This window comes from Enhydra lutris, unplaced genomic scaffold (assembly GCF_002288905.1).
Source record: "Enhydra lutris kenyoni isolate GAN:26980312 unplaced genomic scaffold, ASM228890v2 scaffoldscaffold46, whole genome shotgun sequence".
Taxonomy (NCBI): domain Eukaryota; kingdom Metazoa; phylum Chordata; class Mammalia; order Carnivora; family Mustelidae; genus Enhydra; species Enhydra lutris.
In genome coordinates, this window is record NW_019154130.1 from 16,565,290 (window position 1) to 16,587,630 (window position 22,341).

General features: G+C 43.5%; 1 protein-coding gene across 1 annotated transcript in view; it reads right to left on the reverse strand.

Moving 5' to 3' along the window:
- Positions 1 to 14,286, reverse strand: part of LOC111156520 (SV2 related protein) — a 70,994-nt gene extending 56,708 nt beyond the window's left edge. The window contains exon 1 of the mRNA XM_022517466.1: positions 14,108 to 14,286. Within this exon, the coding sequence (XP_022373174.1) occupies positions 14,108 to 14,142 (35 nt within the window). The 5' untranslated portion in view covers positions 14,143 to 14,286. The remainder of the gene's footprint in view (positions 1 to 14,107) is intronic.
- Positions 14,287 to 22,341: the final 8,055 nt, after the last annotated feature.

Below are 22,341 nucleotides of genomic sequence, written 5' to 3' on the forward strand. Positions count from 1 at the left end.
GAAGAGACTGAGGACCAACCTTGTTGGCTTTCCTATTAGAGCCCTGGTTCTAATCACTGGGCATCACTTTCTCTCCCCAGAATTCACCTGTGTCTGGGGAATGACCGTGAGGCCTGAACTGAGCTGGCCGAGGTAGGAGACTTTGCCAGACAGTGGGAAATGGTGTGTTCTGGAGCAGGAATCAAAAGGCACAGCTTCATCCCAGCCTGGCTGACAGCTCTGCAGGTCATCACACTGGTGCGGGGGCTTTGATCTGGATGCAGCCTTAGAACCCCCACAAGGCTGGTCACAGCACCGGTGTCTGGGCCCCACTCCCAGAAGGTCTGATTCAGAAGGTCCTAGCCAGTAACTGAGATTTCGCATTTCTGACACATTCCCAGGTGGTGCCACTCTTGCTCACCTGGGGACTGATTTAGGGCATCAGACGAACCATTCTGCTGTCGTCCTGCCCCATGTCGATCATGAAGCTGTCATGCTGAGCAACGGAGCCCCTACTCTGTTGGCAGAGGTGGGTGCCAGCAGCTCATCTGCCTCATTTGACAGGCCCAGAACCCCTGTGATAGAGACCCAGACAAATGTCCCGGCCATCTGGAGTTGGGTCTCCCTGAGACCCTGGCAGCAGGTGTCACCTGGGAGCAAAGGCCAGGAGACAGACGAAATCTGGCTAGAAGCTGGGGTCTCGGGCTTCACTTAAGCAGCACTTGCCAACAAGAACATGGTTTTATTCTGAGTATGTATTTATCCGAGGCAGCTTTAGGGGGCCTGCTGATGGAGATCATGGGCGTGTTCTCAAGCCAGTGGTATGCCTATAAATGGAATCTCAGTGAAAACCCCCCAAAACCATGAAGGTGTGTAACATAGGACAATATCCAGAGTGTATATGTGACCAATTTCAACCTGCCAATGGTTAAATAATGGGCTCCAAAAATTCCAAACATTTAACAATCAATCAATCTGTTCTTAGAGCTGGTATGAATGGTCTGGAGCACACCACTGTACAGGAGTCCTCTAGCCGCTGGCACCTGCTACAACACAGAGGGGTCTTGATATTGAGTGAAAGAAGCCAGACACAAAAGGTTGCATGTTGTAGGATTCCATTTAGGTGAAATTTCCAGAACAGGCAAATGCACAGAGACAAGACAGGAAGCAGAGTTGTGGTTGCCAGGGCCTGGGGGAGTAGGGGTATGGAAAGTGTCTCCCTAATGGTGCAGGGTTTCCTTTAGGAGTGATGAAAATTCTCTGGAACCAGAGAGAGGTGATGGTCACACACCCTTGTGAATGTACGCCCCTGTTCACTGCAGTGTTACTCATGATAGCCCCAAAGACGGGAGCGATTCAGGGGGTTATCAGTAGCTGAATGGAAAGATAATCAAAATGTGGTCCATCCACACGAGGGGATACTCTTCCGTCTTAGACAGGAAGGAAGTAACGATGTGAGCTACAACAGGGACGAACCTTGAAAACGTCATGCTAAGTGAAATACGCCAGTCACAGAATGACAAATACTGTATGATTCCGTGTTTGAGATGCTCTGAGCTGTCAATTTCACAGACACAAAATAGAACAGCAGTGGCCAGGGGCTGGGGAAGGAGGAACAGGGGATTAGGGTTTAATGGGGCCAGGGCTTCAGTGTGAGAAGATGAAACAGTCCTGGAGAAGGATGGTGGTGCTGGTTCACAACTGTGAACGTATTTCATGCAACAGAATTGCACACTTGCAAATGATTAGGATGATAAATTTATGTTAGGTGTATTCACCATCCCAAAAAAAAAAATTCTCCACCCTTAATACAGCCACCGATGTTACTGGAACCCTCTGGTTCATTTATTCAACGAATACATATTGAGCTCCTGCCTCGCATAGCAAGTCCAAGGTACTGCTGGGATTTCCAAGGTGAGCCAAGCCGACTTAGGCTCCTTCCCGTGGTGCTCATAGTCTGCTGGAAAGTGGGGGGGTGGTGTCAGACATACATTTATTTATTTATTTATTTATTTATTTATTTGACAGAGAGAGAGAGATCACAAGTAGGCAGAGAGGCAGGCAGAGAGAGAGTGGGGGAAGCAGGCTCCCTGCTGAGCAGAGAGCCCGATGAGGGGCTCGATCCCAGGACCCTGAGATCATGACCTGAGCCGAAGGCAGAGGCTTAACTCACTGAGACACCCAGGTGCCCCAGGGGGGCAGACATTTAAAAAGGCGTGCGCACACAGATGTGTGTGTGTGTGTGTATGTGTGTGTGTATAACATAGCTGTCTTGCACATTGTGAGAAATGCTACAAATAACAAATGTCATGAAAGGCTAGCTGGGGGTGGGTGGTGACATGTCCACTCCTCTGCCCACTGAGTAAGGGGTGGTATTCAATGAGAAGGAATTGCAAATAAGTGGGACTCTCTATCCTCAAGAACCAACCCCCCAATCAGAAACATGAACAGAGAAGTATCAGAGGAGAGAGGGAAAGGGACATTTATGTGCATTATCCTCCCACTTTCAGGGATGAAGGGAAGGTCGATGGATCACCCTTGACTCTGAGGGGAACCTCACGGAAGAAAATGACTCTGCGGCCTGATAATCTTCCCTGAATCCTGTTTGCATCACATCCTCTCCTCAAGGACCATCCGGAGCTCCACACATCTTCCCCGTGACGGAATAGTGACCACTGCGACTTTGGAGAAGGTACTCTGGATAGCTTTCAAAATGTTAAGTCCTCTGTGCTCTCACTCAGAATTGTGCAGCTGGCAACTCATTGCAGGGACAGACATGAGTAGGCAACGACTTACCATTTGAACAATGGCTGATAGGCATTGTTAGCTGGCCGTGTGCCAAGTGCCATGTTTGTGCTCTGCATTGATTACCTTATATCATCTTTGCTGTGGCTAACCCCATTTTACAGATGAGGACAGTCACGCCCAGAGTGGCCCAAGGTCACACAGCATGTGTCTAACCCAGATGCTGGCAAAACCACCTGCCTGCTGAGTCCCCACGCCCAGCCATTTTGCTATAGTCCCTTCTGGTGCTGTTTGCAGCAAAACCAGAAACAATCATCAGAAGAGGAATGAGTATATAGATTATGACACATCCACGTAGGAAAATGTGGGGAAAAAAATTTTGTCTGTTGATCCGTGTCACAGTATCACAACAGCCCAAGTGTCCATCGATGGATGAATGGATAAAGTGCGGTGTGTACATACAATGGAATATTAAGCAGCCTTGAAAAAAGAGGAGAGTCTCACAGATGCCACAACGTGATGAATTTTGAAGATATTCTGCTTAACGAAATAAGCAGAATGAAAGCAGGTCTTTTCTGACCTGAAAAGACAAATACCGTGTGAGTCCACCTATGTGAGGGGGACTAAAATAGTCACATTCACAGGGATAGAAAGAAGAAGGGCAAGTTGTCAGGGGCTCGGGAAAGGGAGAGTTGGTGTTTAATGGGGACAGAGATTCAGTTGGGGAAGACGAAAAGTTTTGGGGACGGATTGTGGTGCTGGTTGCACAAGAATGTGGACAGTGTGAATGTACTTAGAGAAAATTTATCATTTCGACAATTATGCTTAGAATCGTCGAAATGGCAAATTTTCTCATGTATATTTTACCACAATAAACACAGACACAGGCACACGCACAGCACACACGCACACACGCACACACACACACACACAGACACACACGATCTGATCTGTAAGAGCCAAAAGGAAAAGATTGTTGGGCTTATTATTTTATTTTTTTAGAGAGAGAGAGAGAGAGAGTGCAAGCGGGGACGTGAGGAGGGGCCGAGGGAGAAGAAGAGAATTCTAAGCAGGCTCCACGCTCAGCACAGAGCCTGATGTGGGGATCGATCTCATGACCCTGAGATCTTGACCAGAGCTGAAATCAAGAGTCGGACGCTTAACCGACTGAGCCACCCAGGTGTCCTGGGGTTTGTCATTAAATATGCTAGAATATGGTCCCATGATCTAAGTTCTTTGTTACTAAGATTTAAGCGTGGTCTTGAATCAGGGGCCCCAGCATCCCCCACAGGCCTGTTAGAAATTCAGAGTCCCAGACCTTGACCCAGACCTTCAGAGACAGCATCTGCATTTTAAGGCGGCCCCTAGACAATCTGTGTGCGTGTTCAAGTCTGAGAAGCGTGGCTGCCGAGTACTTATGTTTCCACAGTCCTGGGCGTTCTGGAAGGATCCCTAAAAAACCAAAGACTAGTTGCTTCTGGGGAGGAGAAGGACTGCATTGGGAATGGGGACTTTTTGCATGGGTAGGAAATTTTTTTTTTTTTTTTTTTTTGCTTTTCATTTTGGACCTTTCTGCCATGTTTGCGATTTTTTTTAAATTTTTTTTAAGATTTTATTTATTTATTTGACAGAGATCACAAGTAGGCAGAGAGGCAGGCAGAGAGAGAGGAAGGGAAGCAAGCTCCCTGCCGAGCAGAGAGCCCGATGTGGGGCTCGATCCCAGGACCCTGGGATCATGCACTGAGCTGAAGGCAGTGGCTTAACCCACTGAGCCACCCAGGTGCCCCTGTTTGTGATTTTTAACCTGCGCATCTATTCCTTTAGTAACCCATGTAAATAATAATAACAACTATTTACAGAGCTCTTGTTGATCATGTGGCATCTGCTAAGCGTGCTGGGGATGCTTTCATCTGTGGAATGGGAATGACAGTGGGATCACAAGACTGCTATGAAGGTTAAAGGGAAGACGGTGGGCATTCAGCTTCCCTTGACCTGGCCCAACTCAAGTCACCTTCCTGCCTGAGCTGGGAGTATACGGACGTTTGCGCAATGTGACTCCGAGAAGGCAGCTTACCTCCCTGCAGTTGTAAACCAGATCTGTTCATATTCCTACTCTGGTATATCACTAGAAGCCAGGGCACCTGTATTTAGGAAAACTTGTTTTGAGACAGAGGTACAGGGGCGCCTGCGTGGCTCAGTGGGTTAAAGCCTCTGCCTTCAGCTCAGGTCATGATCCCGGGGTTCTGGGATCGGGCCCCGCATCGGGCTCTCTGCTCACTGGGGGGCCTGCTTCCTCCTCTCTCTCTTCTCTCTGCCTGCCTTTCTGCCTACTTGTGATCTCTCTCTGTCAAAAAAAAAAAAAAAAAAAGACAGAGGTACAAAGAGACCTTTGACACTAACTTATACTCGGAAATTGGCCAAACTACATTTTGATTCGGTCGGGTTCCTGAAAGTATCTATCAACCACCAGAGCCAAGGTTTCCCAAGGTGGGGGATGGGGAATGTGATACAAAAGATAAAAATCGAAGGGACATCCGTTAAGTGTATGAGGGCTCTGAAACAAGTTGGCTCACAATTTCTTGGCATTTGTTGTGTATATACAGCATGTAATTTACCAAAATAGCAGAGAACATTTATTTCACATAATTTTGCTATTTAAAGAAGGGAAGAGCTCGAGGAGATGGCTGTCAACTTAAAGGTCTTATTTGTACCATCATGTAATTCTCTCCAGTACCTTAAATTAGGGTCTGAGGCTTGGTTAGGGTATTTTAGATAAGGAAGCTTCTTCTCTTTTCATCTGAGCTTCTGGACTTCGATCCTCTAAGTTGATGAATCTACCAGACAGAAAAAGAAGCTTACTCCTAACTGATTTTCACAGGGTGGTGTTTAGTGTCCTATCATGAAGGGAGGTGGTCTGCCCCAGGGGAGAAGAGGGTCCAGCTTTGACAAACGGACTGATCAGGGTTTGGATCCCTTCTCATGCCCCTCCATTGCTGTGTGACCCTGGGTGGGTTACTTTACTTCTCTGAGTCTTCATTTCCTCCCTGATTGGATGGAGATGATAATGCCCACCTCACAGGTTTGCCATGGAGACAAAAGGAGTTGATATTGACAGATTGTCTCCAGAGCCTGGCATAATCGTTCAGTATTTCAATGTTTACTGAGTGAGTGCTGACTATGTGCTGACTATGTGCTGACTGCTGGGATAGATACCAAAGGAAACAAAAATAATAGATGTGGTCCCTGCCCTCTTGGGGCCGGTGCTCTAGTTGGGGAGATGGTAAATGAAGAAATTATAATAGATTTGCACACGCTTTGATTTTGAGAAGGAAAAAAAGGGGTGCCAAGATAAAGAACAATTGGAGGAAGGAGGAGTCAGCGTAGACCTCCCTACAGAGGCTGAGATAAAGACGGCAAGGCCAGGAGGGTGGTGCACAGATGGTGGGGAGACAGCCGGGAAAATGGCCAGTGCAAAGGCTCGGAGGCAGGACCAAGATGTGGAGGTCGGAGAGACAGGCTGGATCACGCAGAGCTCTGGACACCACAGTGAGGATTTTCCATATTCTCCTGAGACCAGGGAGATGCCACTGAAAGTTTTCAAGTAGGCGAGAGAGGACGGAAGATGATCAGAGTTGAGTTTGAGAAGATCACTCATCAGACACATGTGTCCACAAGAGGAGGAACTAGATTGTAGAGAGTATTTTAAAATGCAGGTTTTAGGCACACCTGAATGAGTCATTAAGTGTCTGCCTTCTGCTCGGGTCATGATCCCAAAGTCCTGGGATTGAGCCCCGCCTCAGGATTCCTGCTCAGCAGGAAGCCTGCTTCTCCCTCTCCTACTCCCCCTGTTTGTGCTCCCTCTCTCTCTCTGTCTCTCTCTGTCAAATAAATAAATAAAATCTTTAAATAAAATAAAATAAAATAAAATAAAATAAAATGCAGGTTTTATTATTATTTGGGTAGAGCGAGGCCAACAGAATAGGAGATGACTGCCAGGGGGAAAAATATACCCTGTAATACTCCTAGATCACAAGTGCAATAGCCTGTCACACCTCAGGCACCCTATGGGGAAGCACCTGAGTTGGTAAAAAGGCAGAGGGAGTGGAGGGGGAAAGGCAGGTAAGAGCCCTTATCCTGGTTTCCACAGGAAGAGTCGAGGCAAGGTAACCAGGCTGGGGAACTGGCCAGTTCGAATAATGTCAGTGGGTTCTGGGGCATAGGGGCTGTCTGGTACTTGACCCTGGGGTGTTGAGAACAGGTGGAGAGTGGCTCTGGATTGGTTACTTTGTGCACGGACACTGGCAGGTGAATCATTACAGTTATCTCGGGGAGGGTCAATCCCTTCAGGGTCAGCAAAGCCCCAAGATGTCAAAACACTATAGGATAGGAAATAAAGGGCATGCTTAACACAGAAGGATGGCAAGAAAGGAAGCAGGGAGACTAGGGACGAGGCTGTGTGGTCAGCTGTGTGAGAGGGGACAGTGGCTTGGTAGAGGGACTAGAGTGAGGGAAGGATGGAGGGAGCTGAAGCTTTTGTCATTTGACCTCCTTCCCCACTGGCCCCCATTAGTGGCAGAAGACACCTTTCCTGGGAGACCCTTCTGCAGGGCATGACAAGTACCCACTTATCTGGGGAACACAGTCGGCAATGCTGATGACCAGCACCCCTCTGTTTTGTCCCAGGAGCTCAGCTATCACACAGGGGCTTCTTTGGAATCTGAGGCCTATTGACAAATGGGATTAAAGGCTGTGGACCCGAAGCAGTGGAAATTGCCAAGGTCCCTTAAAATAGGACTTGCTTTTTGTTTCCTTCAAGACAAGACGTGGGCACTCCCTGATCTGTGTGATTTGGGAAGTGCCTTTTCGGGGACTGGACCTCTGTCCTCAAGTATTTGAGGTCTGGGCAAGTGAAGGATGGTGCTTGTTCAACTTGGACCCCGAGACCAGAGCTTGAGCTTCTGGGTTTAGAGAAGAGGGGAGCAGATTTCAACACAGTCGGGAGAGCCTTCTTGGGCAGAGAAGTCCAGAGGTGGAAAAGGCTGCTTTCAGAGGCAGAGAGCTCCCCTTCGTGAGAGATGGTCTAGGAGAGGAGGGTATCCATCTGAATGGACCCGGGGTAGAGGATATTTAACATGTAGCACTTCCATATGCCTACATGCTATATTTACTTACTCTCTTATATAATCTCTTCAACCCTGAGAGAGACGTGTTATTAAAATCCCCAAATTATAAACAAGTAAATGGAAGCTCAGATATTACACCAATTGGCCCGGGTTCCCCAGATTGTAAATAGGGTACTACAGTCACTGGCCTGGGTGGTCCCACAGCCTGTGGTCTCAACCAATTAGCTGATGCTTCTCTGAGGCCAAGAATACCCCTAGGGAACTGATTAAAATGCCAATTCCTGGGTCATTGCCCTGACCTAATGCTAGTGCATCTCTGAAGAGTAGAGCCCAGGGATCTGAATTTTAATAAGCTATTAATGGTGGCCTCAGATGTTTGATAGGCACTCCTTGATGCCCTCCTGCTCTGGATTTGGGGAGATAAGGTGTGAGGGTTTGGATACAGTGACTTTAAGGTCCCTTCCATTCCTGAATGTCTAGAAGGCCAACATTAAAGGGGATTTTAATTTTCTGTGGATTTTATTTGTTTGTACTTTCCTGCCACCCCCATCGACCTGAATAGCATCGATCTTGTTCCCTGGGTAGTGGACCACTAGTTTATATTCTGGACAAAAGTTAACAATCACAAGTAAATAATAGTTAACATTTATTAAGCCCTTACCATGTGCTGCTAGCTCCACTAAGCACTTGAACCTGAGGCCTGGAGAAGAAAAGACTACCTTCCAATTTATCAGGAAAGGCAGGATTTGAATCCAGGTCTGCCTGAGTAGAGAGGCCTCTACACTTGATCATTCTATGCCATGGCTTCAGTGGAGAGAGGGATGGGGGACAGAGGTCTGTGTGACAAGTTTCTGGGTAGTTTTTAACTTATTCATTCAATAAGCATGCCATGAGGACCTTCTGTGTGTGACACTGAGCTCTTGTCCTCATGGATCTTACAATCTTTTACCAAAGGTATACGGAGGATGGAGGGAGGTGCACAAATTGCTGGTAAAACACATACTAGGGTCCTGACATGACTAAGGTCAGAGAAATGAGGTTGAAAGAGAGACCCAAGGATGCTCTAGAAATAGAGAGACTGAATAATTCATTGCCTCCACTAAAATACTTTAGAGTTGTGGTTCCCAATGGGGCGTGATTTTTGTCTCCTAGGGAACATTGGCAATGTCAGGAGACATTCTTGATTGTCACAACTTGGGGGGACGGCTGTGATATCTAGTGGGTAAAGCATCCAGGGACGGTGCTAGACATCCCATAAAGCACAGCACAGCCCCCACTGCTAAGTATTATCTGGTCTACAATGTGTAGAGGGTCAAAGTCGAGAAACCAGGTACTATAAGGTAAAAGAGATGTAATTAATAATTAGAGCAGGAAAATTTCCCTGAACCAGGATGGTACCAGGCACACCCATCTAGAGAGCTTAGAATCATAAAGTTAAAAATGCCCTTAAAGTTGGCCCAGGCACCCCTTAGGTCTCGGGAAAGCAAATACATTACCTAAGATCACACAGTGACTTGCATGCATATCTGCATAATTCTTTTAGACAGCCAGAGATGAGTTTGACTGGGGCGGTAAAGCTACTCTCTGGGCCAGCAGACCCTTCGACGATCCTCCCTGAAACCTAAAATCACCCAAGCAATGGCTTCTTTGCAAGGGAGCTTCTTTATTTGGACTCCAGATTGATTGTTCCCCTTAAGTCACTAAAACACATATCCCCTAGAGGTGAGGCTGGGTGGCATGTGTTGGAAATGATGGGGTATTAACAGCTTTGAACTTGAAGTTTTAAAAGGTTCTGGTGGGTTGACCTTGAGGATCCGGACCTAAGCTACTGAAATAACTCTTCTTTTCTTTTCCTTTTCTTTTCTTTTCTTTTCTTTTCTTTTCTTTTCTTTTTTTTCTTTTCTTTTCTTTTTCTTTCCTTTCCTTTGCTTTCCTTTCCTTTCCTTTCCTTTCTTTTCTTTTCTTTTCTTTTCTTTTTTGTCTGTGAAGTGAGTGATACTGAAACCCCTTCTCCTCCTTGGCCAGGAATCTCCCCCTTTGGGGAACATTTTCTTAGTGTTTGGAGAAGGAGGCCATGGCTTCTAGGTAATGTTGGAGGTTAAGGGAAACTAAGCTAGTGTGGAGGTACTGTGCTAAGAACTTCCCAATGATGACTATCTTGATCTTCACAACAGACCTGTCACGCAGAGACTGCCATCATCTTGACTTTAAGAAGGAACACCCAGCCTTCAGGAGGTGAAGTCACTAGCCCAAGGCCACCCAGATGTTCCAACCCAGGTCTGCCTGCCTCGGAGGCCACAGTTTTATCCAGGCTGTTGATTAAGCCCAGGAGAAGTCAGTGAGAGATTCACTGAGACAATGGGCTTAAGTTTAATCTTGAAGACAAAGTTTGTAAGAAAGGAGGGAGAGAGAAAATTGGGCAAACAGAGGATAAAGTTCCAGCTCACTGTCACAGACTGCAGGGTCTTGTATGGCCTGGTCTAGGTCGTCCTCTGCAGCCTCCCTTAAGTCCCTAGTTTTGTATGCTCCCTCCACTCACCTGATTTTGAGATGCAACACTTTTTTCCTACTTCAGTGCTTTTATCTACACAGTTCCCTTTGTCCATAATACTCCTCATCCCATCTCTTTCCTTGGATGACTCCTATACATCTCTGGGGGCTCAACAGCAATGTCACTTCCTCAAGGAAACCTTCACTGATCCTCCCCTCCTTCCCCACCTAGTACTAGTCTCACCGTACCCTGCACTTGTCCTTTGCAGCCCTTAAAACAATCTTCATAATTATTGGGCAATGATATGTGTTTGATGTCTGCCTCTCCCAGCATCAGTTCAGCGCTGTCCAATAGAATTTTCTGCAGTTATGGAAATGTTTTAGGCCTGCGTGGTCCAATATGGTAGCCAGTAACCACATGTGGCTATTGAGCACCTGAAATGTAGTTAGTGCAATTGAGAAAGATGATTTTTTAAAATTTCACATATTTTATTTATAAATTACATTTTATGTTGTATATTATACTATAGAAATGATTTCATATCCAAATTATATAATTTAAGTTTAAATTTAAATAACCAGGGGCGCCTGGGTGGCTCAGTGGGTTAAAGCCTCTGCCTTTGGCTCAGGGTCCTGGGATTGAGCCCCTCATCGGGCTCTCTGCTCAACAGGGAGCCTGCTTCCTCCTCTCTCTCTCTGCCTGCATCTCTGCCTACTTGTGATCTCTGTCTGTCAAATAAATAAATAAAATCTTAAAAAAAATTTAAATAACCACATATGGCTAGTGACGACCATATTGGACATTGCAGCTCCAGACTGTGACTACCTTGAGGGCAAGGACCGTGTGTATATTATTCAGTTGCAGAATCCCTTGTACCATGTGCCCAAATGAATATAATGAATGAATCAATCAACCAATTAACCAATGCAGTCTGCAAAAGTTGCTTTCAAGAAATCATCCTAGGGGCACCTGGGTGGCTCAGTGGGTTAAGCCACTGCCTTCAGCTCAGGTCATGATCTCAGGGTCCTGGGATGGAGCCCACATCGGGCTCTCTGCTCAGCAGGGAGTCTGCTTCCCTCTCTCTCTGCCTGCCTCTCTGCCTACTTGTGATCTCCATCTGTCAAATAAATAAATAAAATCTTAAAAAAAAAAGAAATCATCCTAGAAAAGAAAGACCCAGAGAAGTCTGCCTTGTACAAGGTCACACAAAAGGCAGAACTAGGTACAAAATCTTAGCTCTGAAGTCTCCAGTACATGGTACCATGCCTGAAAGGACAACAGGTGAAAGACAGAGGTTGTTTGGGGCTTAAAATGAACCATCCTAGAGCTGTGTGAACGAGCTTCCAAGTGCAAGGAGGGACTGTTTTCTTAGGTACCTTCAACTCCTTTTCCCCTCCCCAAACCCTGTAAACTACTTAGCAGCTTATAATCTATTAACACTTGGATTCCCACAGGACTGAGCTGTTCCAAAGTCCACTCTTGCCAACCCTCTCCAAGGCATTCTGATTTTTTTTAAAAAAACCATATTGCTCTCAGGAAATCTGTTGCCTGCAGTCTGTGCACCAGTATACAGAGGGTGTGGTTTAAAAAAACATCTAAGTCGTGATTTGTAACCCACTCAGATTCACGTGGCTGTTCCTTTTACTTCACTCCCTTTTTATAAATAGACGTCAACACGTTTCAGGGCTAATTTTGGCTTCATTCAAATTGCAGATTACAGTTTTGAAGACTCCAACATAGGGAGTCTATATCTATTTTCCTAAATGATTTTTAAAGATTTTTTATAAATGATTTTTAAAGATAATAATAACCTTAGTTAATATATGTTGAATGCTTTATGTCTACCAGGCATTCAGCACACATTTTCTCACTTGGTCATTACAATAACTCTGTGAATCAAGGACAATTGTGAGCCCCATTTCATGGTGAGGGAAACTCAATCTCAGAAAGGTTAAATCACTTGCTCAAAGTCAAATAGCCAGAAAGTGGCAAAGCCAGGATCTGAACTCAAGTCTGTCTTACTCAAGAGCTAATGCTCTTAGCCAATACACAATTTGGCCTCGCTAATAGATATTACATGTATTTATGCATTAAAGTATCAATGAAAATAACCAAGAAACTTAACCTGTGGTTTGGTAAGAGAGAGACTAGTTTTTATTCTTGTATTTTTGAACTTTATTTACTCTATTCAGAGATTATATTAGTACATTATATTATATACAATAGTATAAAAAACTAAATGATTTTTAAAATTTAAGTTAATAAAAGCCTCATCATTTTTACTTTCTTTTTAATTAAGGAAGGACTTGTCACAATAGTGTCGTGTCTATAGCTGAATAGATTAAATATACATGGGCCCTGAGTAATCTGCAAAGTTCACATGCTCTGACATTATTTGAAAATTCATCTCAGTAGCGGTAGTTCCAATATGTATTGTATTCTTCTTCTGAGTACGAGATTTCATATTTCAGTTTCTGAATTATTTTTTAATTTTGAGATAATAGGCTGTTTTTTTTAACATGATATTATTTTCATTGAAAGTGGTATGTTTTCCTCGAGAGATTTACACTCAGATATGTGTATTTTTATTTATTCATACATCGACCTCTGGATATTATAACTGAGCATCTTTTGGCATTTGTGAAATAATGCTGATTACATAAGATATGCTATTTGTGGATCAATTAATAAAAACTTGAGAGTAAAATTTAATTAAAATTTTAAAATGAAAATTAACTTTTACACCAATTGAGAAGTAAACATTTACAATACCCTTCAGTATTCAGAGCCTCAGAGAGCTGTATCAATCACACTAAAAGTCACTTGGGAGAATTCCTCTGTGGCTTAGAGAGGGGGAAAAATTTTTAAGTCAAGAAAATACACACACTAACAATGATGTATCTTTTACAACAACTCCAAACAGTGTCTACTTTTACCACCCAAATGGCTAGTGCGTCTGAAAATTAAAACAAAAATCCGCATTAATGCCCCATCTCATAGTCTTGGGATTTGCTTAACAAATTACCACTGGCTTGTAGTAGGAGAAATCTGTAAACCCCTCCACAAGGCCCCTGTCCTTTCCATTGCTTGGTTGTATTTCTCCAAGATTCTCAGAGCAAATCTGACATCCCCTAAAAATTCCCATCCTCTAGCTTTGTATTCCTGATGTTCTCAAGGATAGCCATAGACAGAGTCTCACTCTAGCCAGCTCTTACAAAAACCTTTCATTCAGAAGAAGGCAAGAGGTTTCAGCCCTCTCATTCACACACTTCATAAACAAGACTTTGTCCAAGCCTCCCCTCTAGGAAGGCATTCCAGCTTTTTAGAAACCACTTCGCAACAGCAGTACCATTCCCTTCCAAAAGACCTTGCAGAAAAATTGGGAATTTCACGGCATAGGAGAAAAGGCTGGGAAAAACCGATGTCATTGCATGGACTCATCAATTCAGTCCACATTTCAAAACAGCAGCTAATGCTTTCTTAAAACACAGACCTCAAAAATCCCTTTAGGACTGAGAGAAATTACAAGCGAAAACATAACACCCCTAGCTCCCCATAAGATTCTGACGGATCTGAAAAATAGAACTGAGTCAGAGATACAGAGGTTGGACTGCTGGAATAGAAAAATGGCTTGTCTCCTCGGGGCCTAATTCTTTCCTCTCCAACAGTTCCTTGTACATTCAAGAAACCATGCAGAGATGCCCCCCTGCAGGTTTTCATTTTTTAAAGGAAAGCCTGCCTTCCTCTCCCTCGCCCCCATGATACTCACGGCAGCTGCCTTAGCTGGAATAAATCCTCCTCCATGTCCGCGCTGAGCCAGGACGAGCCCTTTTCATGGCCCTTACATGGTGTTGGTGGATGACGGGCGGTCGGGGTTTCAGCACCAGGGTGCTGGATAGCTCCCGCGCCGCTTCCTCCCTCGGCAGCAGCTGTTCGGGGGAGGGAGCCGCCAGGGACCAGCCCACGAGACAAAGCCGCCGCCGCCAGGAGAGTGGGCAGAGAGGAGGAGGCGGAGGGCAGAGCAAGCGGCGCGGGGAGAGGGGGCGGGGAAGAGCCCTTCTGGTTAGAGGAATTTACAGGCTCTCTGTGATTGGCCATGTTTTACTGGGTGCCTATAGGGCACAACAGCCTGTGAAATGGCTGTCGAGGTACCAATGAGCACTCTGGTTGACAACGCCTCTCTAAATGTTTATTTGTGGGGATTCATTAATGTTGTTACCGGTGTAATATTCTTGAAACCCAGGCTGGTATAGCAAATGAAGGGAATGAAAAATTCAAAGATGTGGGCATGCATTAAAACACCGTTTATTGAGCACCTACTGTATGCCAGGCACTGTAATAGGCACCAAGCATATGCAAGGCAAGTTAGACACGTCATTGTCATCATGGAGCTGTCTAGTGAAGTGAACCAAGAAAAAAAGATGTAAATTAAGTATGAGAAAGCCAAAGGTCACTCACTCATTCATTCATTCATTCCACAAACAAGCACTATTGCGTGATTTCTATAGCCACCCTGGGGAATCAAAGATTAATAAAACCAAATGCCCACCTTCAAAATCCTCCCTATCTGTTTTCCCCATCCTCCTAGAATGTCTAGGATGTCTGCCGTCTTAGAACTGAAGCTCGGTACCCCAAGGGCCTAGAACAATAAAATTTTATTTATGGACACTGAAATTGGAATTTAATATTCCCCATTAAACGCAACCCCAGGGCTTTGCATTGTGTACACTCAATACACGCTTGTTAAACTGAAAGCAAACTGATCTTTCATTCCAGGTGAGTAGGGATTCAGTATCTATTATAAGCTATGGAGAGGAAGGGTAATGATTTCTATTAGAGCTGGCAGGTTGGAGGTCTATTGGTAGTGTGTCCAATTCATCCTGGTTTGCCGAGGAACTTGAGTCTTTGCTCTGAAAGTTCCAAGTCCTGGAAGCCCTGAGTTCCAGGCAAGCCTGACAGTTGGTTATTCGACAGTCATAAGCCAGATCCACAGAGAGATGTGTTTTGAGTAGCCTGAAGGGTTAACAAGAATACTTTTAAGTGTAAAGATTCAAAACTATGAAACTCTTAGAAGAAACCATAGGAATAGATCCTCATGACCTTAAATTAGGCAGTGGTTTCTTAGACATGACATCAAAAACACAAGTGACAACAGAAAAAATTAGGTACATTGGGCTGGATCAAAGTTAAAAGTTTTTCTGTCTCAAAGGATGCCATCAAGAAAGTGAAAAGACAACCCACAGCATGGGAGACAATATTTGCAAATTATATACCTGATAAGAGACTTACTTCAAACAATTTAAAGCACTCTTACAACTCAATAATAAAAAGACAGTGTAATTTAAAAATGGAAAAATAGGGGAGCCTGGGTGGCTCAGTTATTTAAGCAACTGCCTTCAGCTCAGGTCATGATCCCAGGGTCCTGGATCCCAGGATCCAGCCCCACATAGGGCTTCCGGCTCAGCGGGGAGCCTGCTTCTCCCTCTCCCACTCTCTGCTTGTGTTCCCTCTCTTGCTCTGTCTCTCTCTCTCTCTGTGTGTCAAATAAATAAATAAAATCTTTAAAAAAATAAAAAATAAAAATGGAAAAATAATATGAATAGATATTTCTGCAAAGAAGATGTGTGACCAGATGTGGCACCTGGATGGCTCAGTTGGTTAAGCGTCTGACTCTTGATTTCGTCTCAGGTCCTGATCTCAGGGTTGTGAGATCCAGCCCCACGTAGGGCTCTGCGCTCAGCAGGAAGTGTGTTTGAGATTCTCTCCCTCTCCCTCTGCCCCTCCCTGCCCACTCGCACACATGCTCTGTCTCAAATAAATCAATACATATTTTTAAAAAATGTGTGACTAGCCAATAAGCACTTGAAAAAAATTGCTTAACATCATTAGCCATTAGGGAGACGCAAATCAAAATGACAACGAGATACCACTTCATACCCACTGGAATGGCTAGAATTAAAAAGACAGACAATAACTAGTGTTGTGAGGATATAGATGGGACATTCCCCTCATTCACAGCTGCTGGGAATATAAAATGGTGTACCTGCTATAGAAAACAGTTGGATAGTTTCTCAAAAATTTAAACACAGAGTTACCTCATGACCCTGTAATACCACTTGTATTGCAGGTAAATACCCAAAAGAAATGAAAACACAGTGTGCACAAAGCTTGTACACAAATGTTTATATTATTCATAACATCAAAAAGTGGAAACACCCGAAAGTTCATCAGGTGGTCATCAAATTTTACACTTAAAAGGAGTGAATTGGGGACGTCTGGGTGGCTCAGTCAGCTGAACGTCCAACTCTTGTTTTTGGCTCAGGTCATGATCCCAGAGCTATGAGATTGATCTCCAGGTGAGGCTCTAAGCTCAGCACTGAGTCTACTTGAGATTCTCTCTCCCTTTCCCTCTGCTCCTCCCTCTGCTCATGCTCTCTCTTTCTGTCTCTCCCTCTCTCTCTCTCTCTCTCTCTCTCTCTCAAATAAATAAATAAATAAATAAATAAAATCTTTTAAAAAACCCAAAACAAACAAAAAGAGTGAATTGTGTGGCGTGTAATTAAACTTTAATAGAGCCGTTTTTTAAAAAATGACCTTCAATAATTTTTAATAATAAATAATAAAATTGACTTCCAGTTTTGTCAACATTTAAACAGAGATTTCACGTAACAGGATCACCAGCTTTTTGGGGAAGAGGGAAGCAGTGTTCTTCCACCGGGTCTGCCTTTCTGTCTGGCCACTAGGAAGTGATGCTTCCAAGCAGCCTGCCGGGCTTTATCAAGGCTTCACACATTTAGCTTCCCTCACTGCCCTTTGGAGACTTGAGGCACTCACTGCTGAAAACTGGGGGAACAGTACTTAGTATGTAATAGGTATTTTAAAAATCCTAAAGAATTAATGTTTTTTCTTCTTTCTTAGAAATATGGTTACACTTTTCTAAAGCAGTGGTTTCCGCCTTTGAGTGTGAGTGAGCATCCGCCGGAGGGCTTGTGGCATGCATATGGTTGTGCACCACCCCCGGAGTTTCTGATTCAGCAGGTCTGGGGTGAGGCCTGAGAGCTTCCATTTCTAACGGGTTCTCAAATGATACTGATTCTGTTGGTCTGGGGACCACACTGAGAACTCCTGTTCTAAAGTTATGTCTGAATGAGATTATCAGCCAAGAAAAATATGACCCATGTTTGTTTATACCTCTGGTCTTTGAGACATCCTTGAATAGATATGAATATTATAAAGGCAGTTACTTCCAGCTAACCACATTATCCATCTGCCCGGGAGATGGGGACATGCCAAAAGCCAGATGGGTTTTATTTCACATCAGAGTGATGCATCATGATCTCTCCTCTCAGATTCTTAAAACAAAACCTATAGGGGCTGGAATAAAGACTGACAAGCCGTCCCATAGCCTGAAATACTGAATATACAATTACATGTTATGAACAAGTAATTCTCCTATCGACTGTGTTCTGAATCCTATTGTTTATTATTGAGATTTTTTTTCTTTAGGACTGAAATTGGATTAAAGAAAAACACAAAAGGGGCAAATAAGGCTTTGATGGTAGATCCCTGCTCTGCTAGCCATTGCTGGTAGGATGGCATTTCCACCTGGAGTCATTCCCAGGTCCCTGGCATTGTGCTGGGAGCTGTTAATTACTTATGGACTTTACCCAGGAGCCAGTAGAAAGGGGATGCTTGGCCAGGAGGGTAAGCCCTTGCTAAAAAATGTAAAGCATACAACTTCAAAGAGTCCCTTGCTCATATGTCTTATTCTTCAATGAAACACAAGATGTGTTCTCATCTACAATGAGAGAGGACTGGAGAGGGCAAAGAGAACTATTTTCCCCTTCAATTCTGTCCTCTTTTTCTTCCTGTATTTTGGGGCAGCTGGCTCAAAAGACAAACTCTAAAGTTCTCCTAATAAAACCGTGATCTCTTAGACATTGTATTTTCAGAAGGACATAAAATAAGGAAGAGATAAATGTGAATCAGAGGCCAGAACACCTATCCAGACCTAGGGAAGAGGTTATCAAGCAGAAGAAGTTCAAGATATCTGAGTCAACACTGAAGAAGCGATGTTCTTTTCTTTGCAGTCTTGTGACTTGTACTTTCAATTTCTTTACTTCAAAGTGTTTCTTAATTTCCCTTCTCAGTTCCTTGTTTACCTGTTTATTATTTAGAAATGTGTTGTCTAATTTCCATGTATTTATTAGTTTCCCAAATTTCCTTCCATTACTGATTTCTAATTTCATTGCATTGTGGTTGGAGAGCATACTTTGTACGGTTGGTCTTAAAATCCATTGAGACTTGTTTTATGGTCTATCTTGGAGAATGCTCCATGTAAATTTGAGAAGAAAGTGTATTCTGGGAGCAACCTGGGTGGCTCAGTGGGTTAAGCCTCTGCTTTCGGCTCAGGTCATTATCTCACGGTCCTGGGATCGAGCCCTGCATCGGGCTCTCTGCTCAGTGGGGCTTCCCCCTCTCTCTCTGCCTGCTGCTCTGTCTGCTTGTGATCTCTCTCTCTGTCAAATAAATGAATAAAATCTTTAAAAAAAAGTGTATTCTGCTATTGTGGGAAATGTTCTGTAGATGTCTGTTAGATCTAATTGGTTTATCATGTTGCTCAAACTTCTCTTTCTTTGCTGATCTTCTGTCTGGTTGTTCTATCCATTATTGAAAGTGGGGTATTGGGGCACCTGGGTGGCTCAGTGGGTTAAGCCTCTGCCTTCAGCTCAGATCATTATCTCAGGGTCCTGGGATCGAGCCCCACATTGGGCTCGATGCTCAGCAGAGAGCCTGCTTCCCCCCACCTCGCCTACTTGTAATCTCTCTCTGTCAAATAAGTAAATAAAATCTTTAAGAAAAAAAGAGAAAGTGGGGTATTGAAATCTCCAACTGTTATTCTTGAATTGTCTATATTCCCCTTAAATTCTGTCTTCTTTTACTTCATGTATTTTGGGTCTGTGTTGTTAAGTGCATGCACGCTTACAGTTGTTATCTCTTCTTGATGAATTGACCCTTTTATCGTCATAAAATGTCTTTCATTGTCTCTAGTAACATTTTTCTTGTCTTAAAGCCTATTTTGTCTCATATTTCATAATCACCTCATTCTCTTTTGGTTACCATTTTCATGGCAAGACTTCTTCCATTCTTTTACTTTCAACCTATTTATGTCTTTGAATCTAAAATGAATAAAAACTCTTGTAGACAGCATATAGTTGGATCATGTTGTCTCATCCATTCTGCCAATCCCTGCATTTTAGAGAGTTTAATCCATTTAAATTTAATGTGATCATGGATCATGTAGAAAACAAATTATGTTTTATGTCTATTTTGTTCCTCCATTCTTCCATCCCTACCTTGTTTTGTGATAAATATGTTTTTTCTAGTGTACCACTTTAATTCCCTTGTCATTTCTTTTATTATATATATTTTTAGTTATTTTCTTAGTGGTTGCTCTGATGATTACCATTAACTTCCCAATTTATAACAATCTAGTTTGGATTAATACCAATTTAATCTCATTATTCTGCAAAAACTTTGCTTCTGCATATCTTCATTTCTGCCACCTTTTAAATTGTTATGATTGGGGGTGCCTGGGTGGCTCAGTGGGTTGGAGCCTCTGCCTTCGGCTCAGGTCATGATCCTGGGGTCCTGGGAAAGAGCAGCGCATCGGGCTCACTGCTCAGTGGGGAGCCTGCTTCCTCCTCTCTGCCTGCCTCTCTGCCTACTTGTGATCTCTGTCAAATAAATAAATAAAATCTTTTTAAAAATTGTTATGATTGTAAGTTACATCTTTATGCACTGTAAATAAAGACAAAAATGAGTTATAAACAAAAATCACACTTCCCATTTTTTATATTTACCTTTATAATATCTTTCCTGGTGATCTTTATTTCTTCAGGTGGATTTGAATTACTAACTAGTGTCTTCACATTTTAGTCTAAAAAGTTCATTTTAGTATTTGTTGCAGGGCAAGACTGCTGAAAACAAATCTCAGTTTTTGCTTATCTGGAATTCTCCTACATTTTTTAAAAAATATTTTATTTATTTATTTGAGAGAGAGACAGAGAGAGAGCATGAGCGAGGAGAAGGTCAGAGGGAGAAGCAGACTCCCCATGGAGCTGGGAGCCCGATGCGGGACTCAATCCTGGGACTCTGATATCATGACCTGAGCCAAAAGGCAGTCGTCCAACCAACTGAGCCACCCAGGCATCCCTCTCCTTCATTTTTGAAGAGTCATTTTGCCAGATATAGGATTCTTGACTGACAATCCTTTTTTATTTTTTAAGAACATTGAATATATCATCCTACTGCCTTCTGCACCCTATAGTTTCTGATGAGAAATCAGTTGTTAATCCTACTGAGAGCCTTATGTGTGAGGGTCACCTCTTTTTCTGCTTTCAAAATTCTCTTTTTTTTTTGTCTGTTTTTATGAGTCTAAGTGTGAATCTCTTTGAATTTATCCTGGAGTTCACTGAGCTTCTTAGATGTGTAGATTATTGTTTCCCATCAAATTTTGGAAGTTTTTAGTCACTATTTGTCAACTATTTTTTCTGTCTCTTTCTTTCTCCTCTTTTCTGAGATTTCCACTGTGCATCTGTTATATGCCTGATGGTGTTCCACAGGTCTCTATACTCTGATTGATGTTCTTCTTTTTTTATGATTTTATTTATTTCTTTGACAGAGAGAGATACAGTGGGAGAAAGAACATAAGCAGGGGGAGTGGGAGAGGGAGAAGTAGGCTTCCCGACAAGTAGGGAGCCAGATGTGGGGCTTGATCCCAGGACCCTGGGATCATGATCTGAGCTGAAGGCAGAAGCTTAACGACTGAGCCACCCAGGCGCCACTGATCAGTGTTCTTTATGTACTTTTCTTTCTGTTTCTAAAATGAATAATCTCAATAGATCTACCTTTGTGTTCACTGATTCTTTCTTCTGCCTGCTCAGATCTGTTGTGGAGTCCCTGTAGTGAATTTTTCATTTCAGTTTCAAGTCCAGAATTTCTACTTGATTTCTTTTTATAATTTCTATCTCTTTATTAACATCTTCTATTTTTAAAAAAGATTCTATTTATTTATTTCACAAAGAGAGACACAGTGAGAGAGGGAACCCAAGCAGAGAGAGAGGGAAGGGAGAAGCAGTCCTCCCGCCAAGCAGAGAGCCCGACTCGGGGCTTGATCCCAGGACCCTGGGATCACGACCTGAGCTAAAGGCAGACACGTAACGACTGAGACACCCAGGTGCCCCAACATCCTCTATTTGATGAAATATTTTTCTCACTTTTTCCTTAGTTCTTCATACCTGTATATAGGGAAAACCTGCTCAGTTTTCCTTAGTAGGGAAAAAACCCCAGCTCCTTACTGTGTTTCTCTTTCACTTTTCAAACTACTACCACACTCACCACACTTCTGTCACCAGAGTTCTCATACCATGATTTCTCACACCAAGCAATTGTCTGTAACACCAGGTGGAGTCTTACAATTTAACTCAACCTTGACACTATTTACCTGAAGATAATGTCAGATCCCATAGGTTAAGGGCTCAATCCCATGAGAAGACTATGAGACTTCTAACCTACTACAGATAACAATCACAATTAGGTTACCCACAACTTCTGTCCAATTTGGCACAAATTGGAGGTTTCCATGACCCCCTCCTCAGGTTCAATTAATTTGCTGGAGTGGTTCACAGGACTCAGGGAAACAATTCCTCACATTCATCAGATTATTAAAGGATATGATAAAGGATACAGATGAACAGCCAGATGAATAAATACATAAGGTGAGGACTGGGAGGGTCCCAAATGTGCATGAGTTTCTGTTCCCATGGAGTTGGGGTGCATTTGCCAACCTGGAAGCTCTCCAAACCCCTACTACTGGGATTGTATGGAGTTTTCCTCATGCAGGCATGATCAATTATTAACTCCCCTTCTAACCCCTCTCCCCTCTCTGGAGGATGGGAGGTAGAGCTGAACATTCCAACCTTCTAATCATGGCCTGGGCTT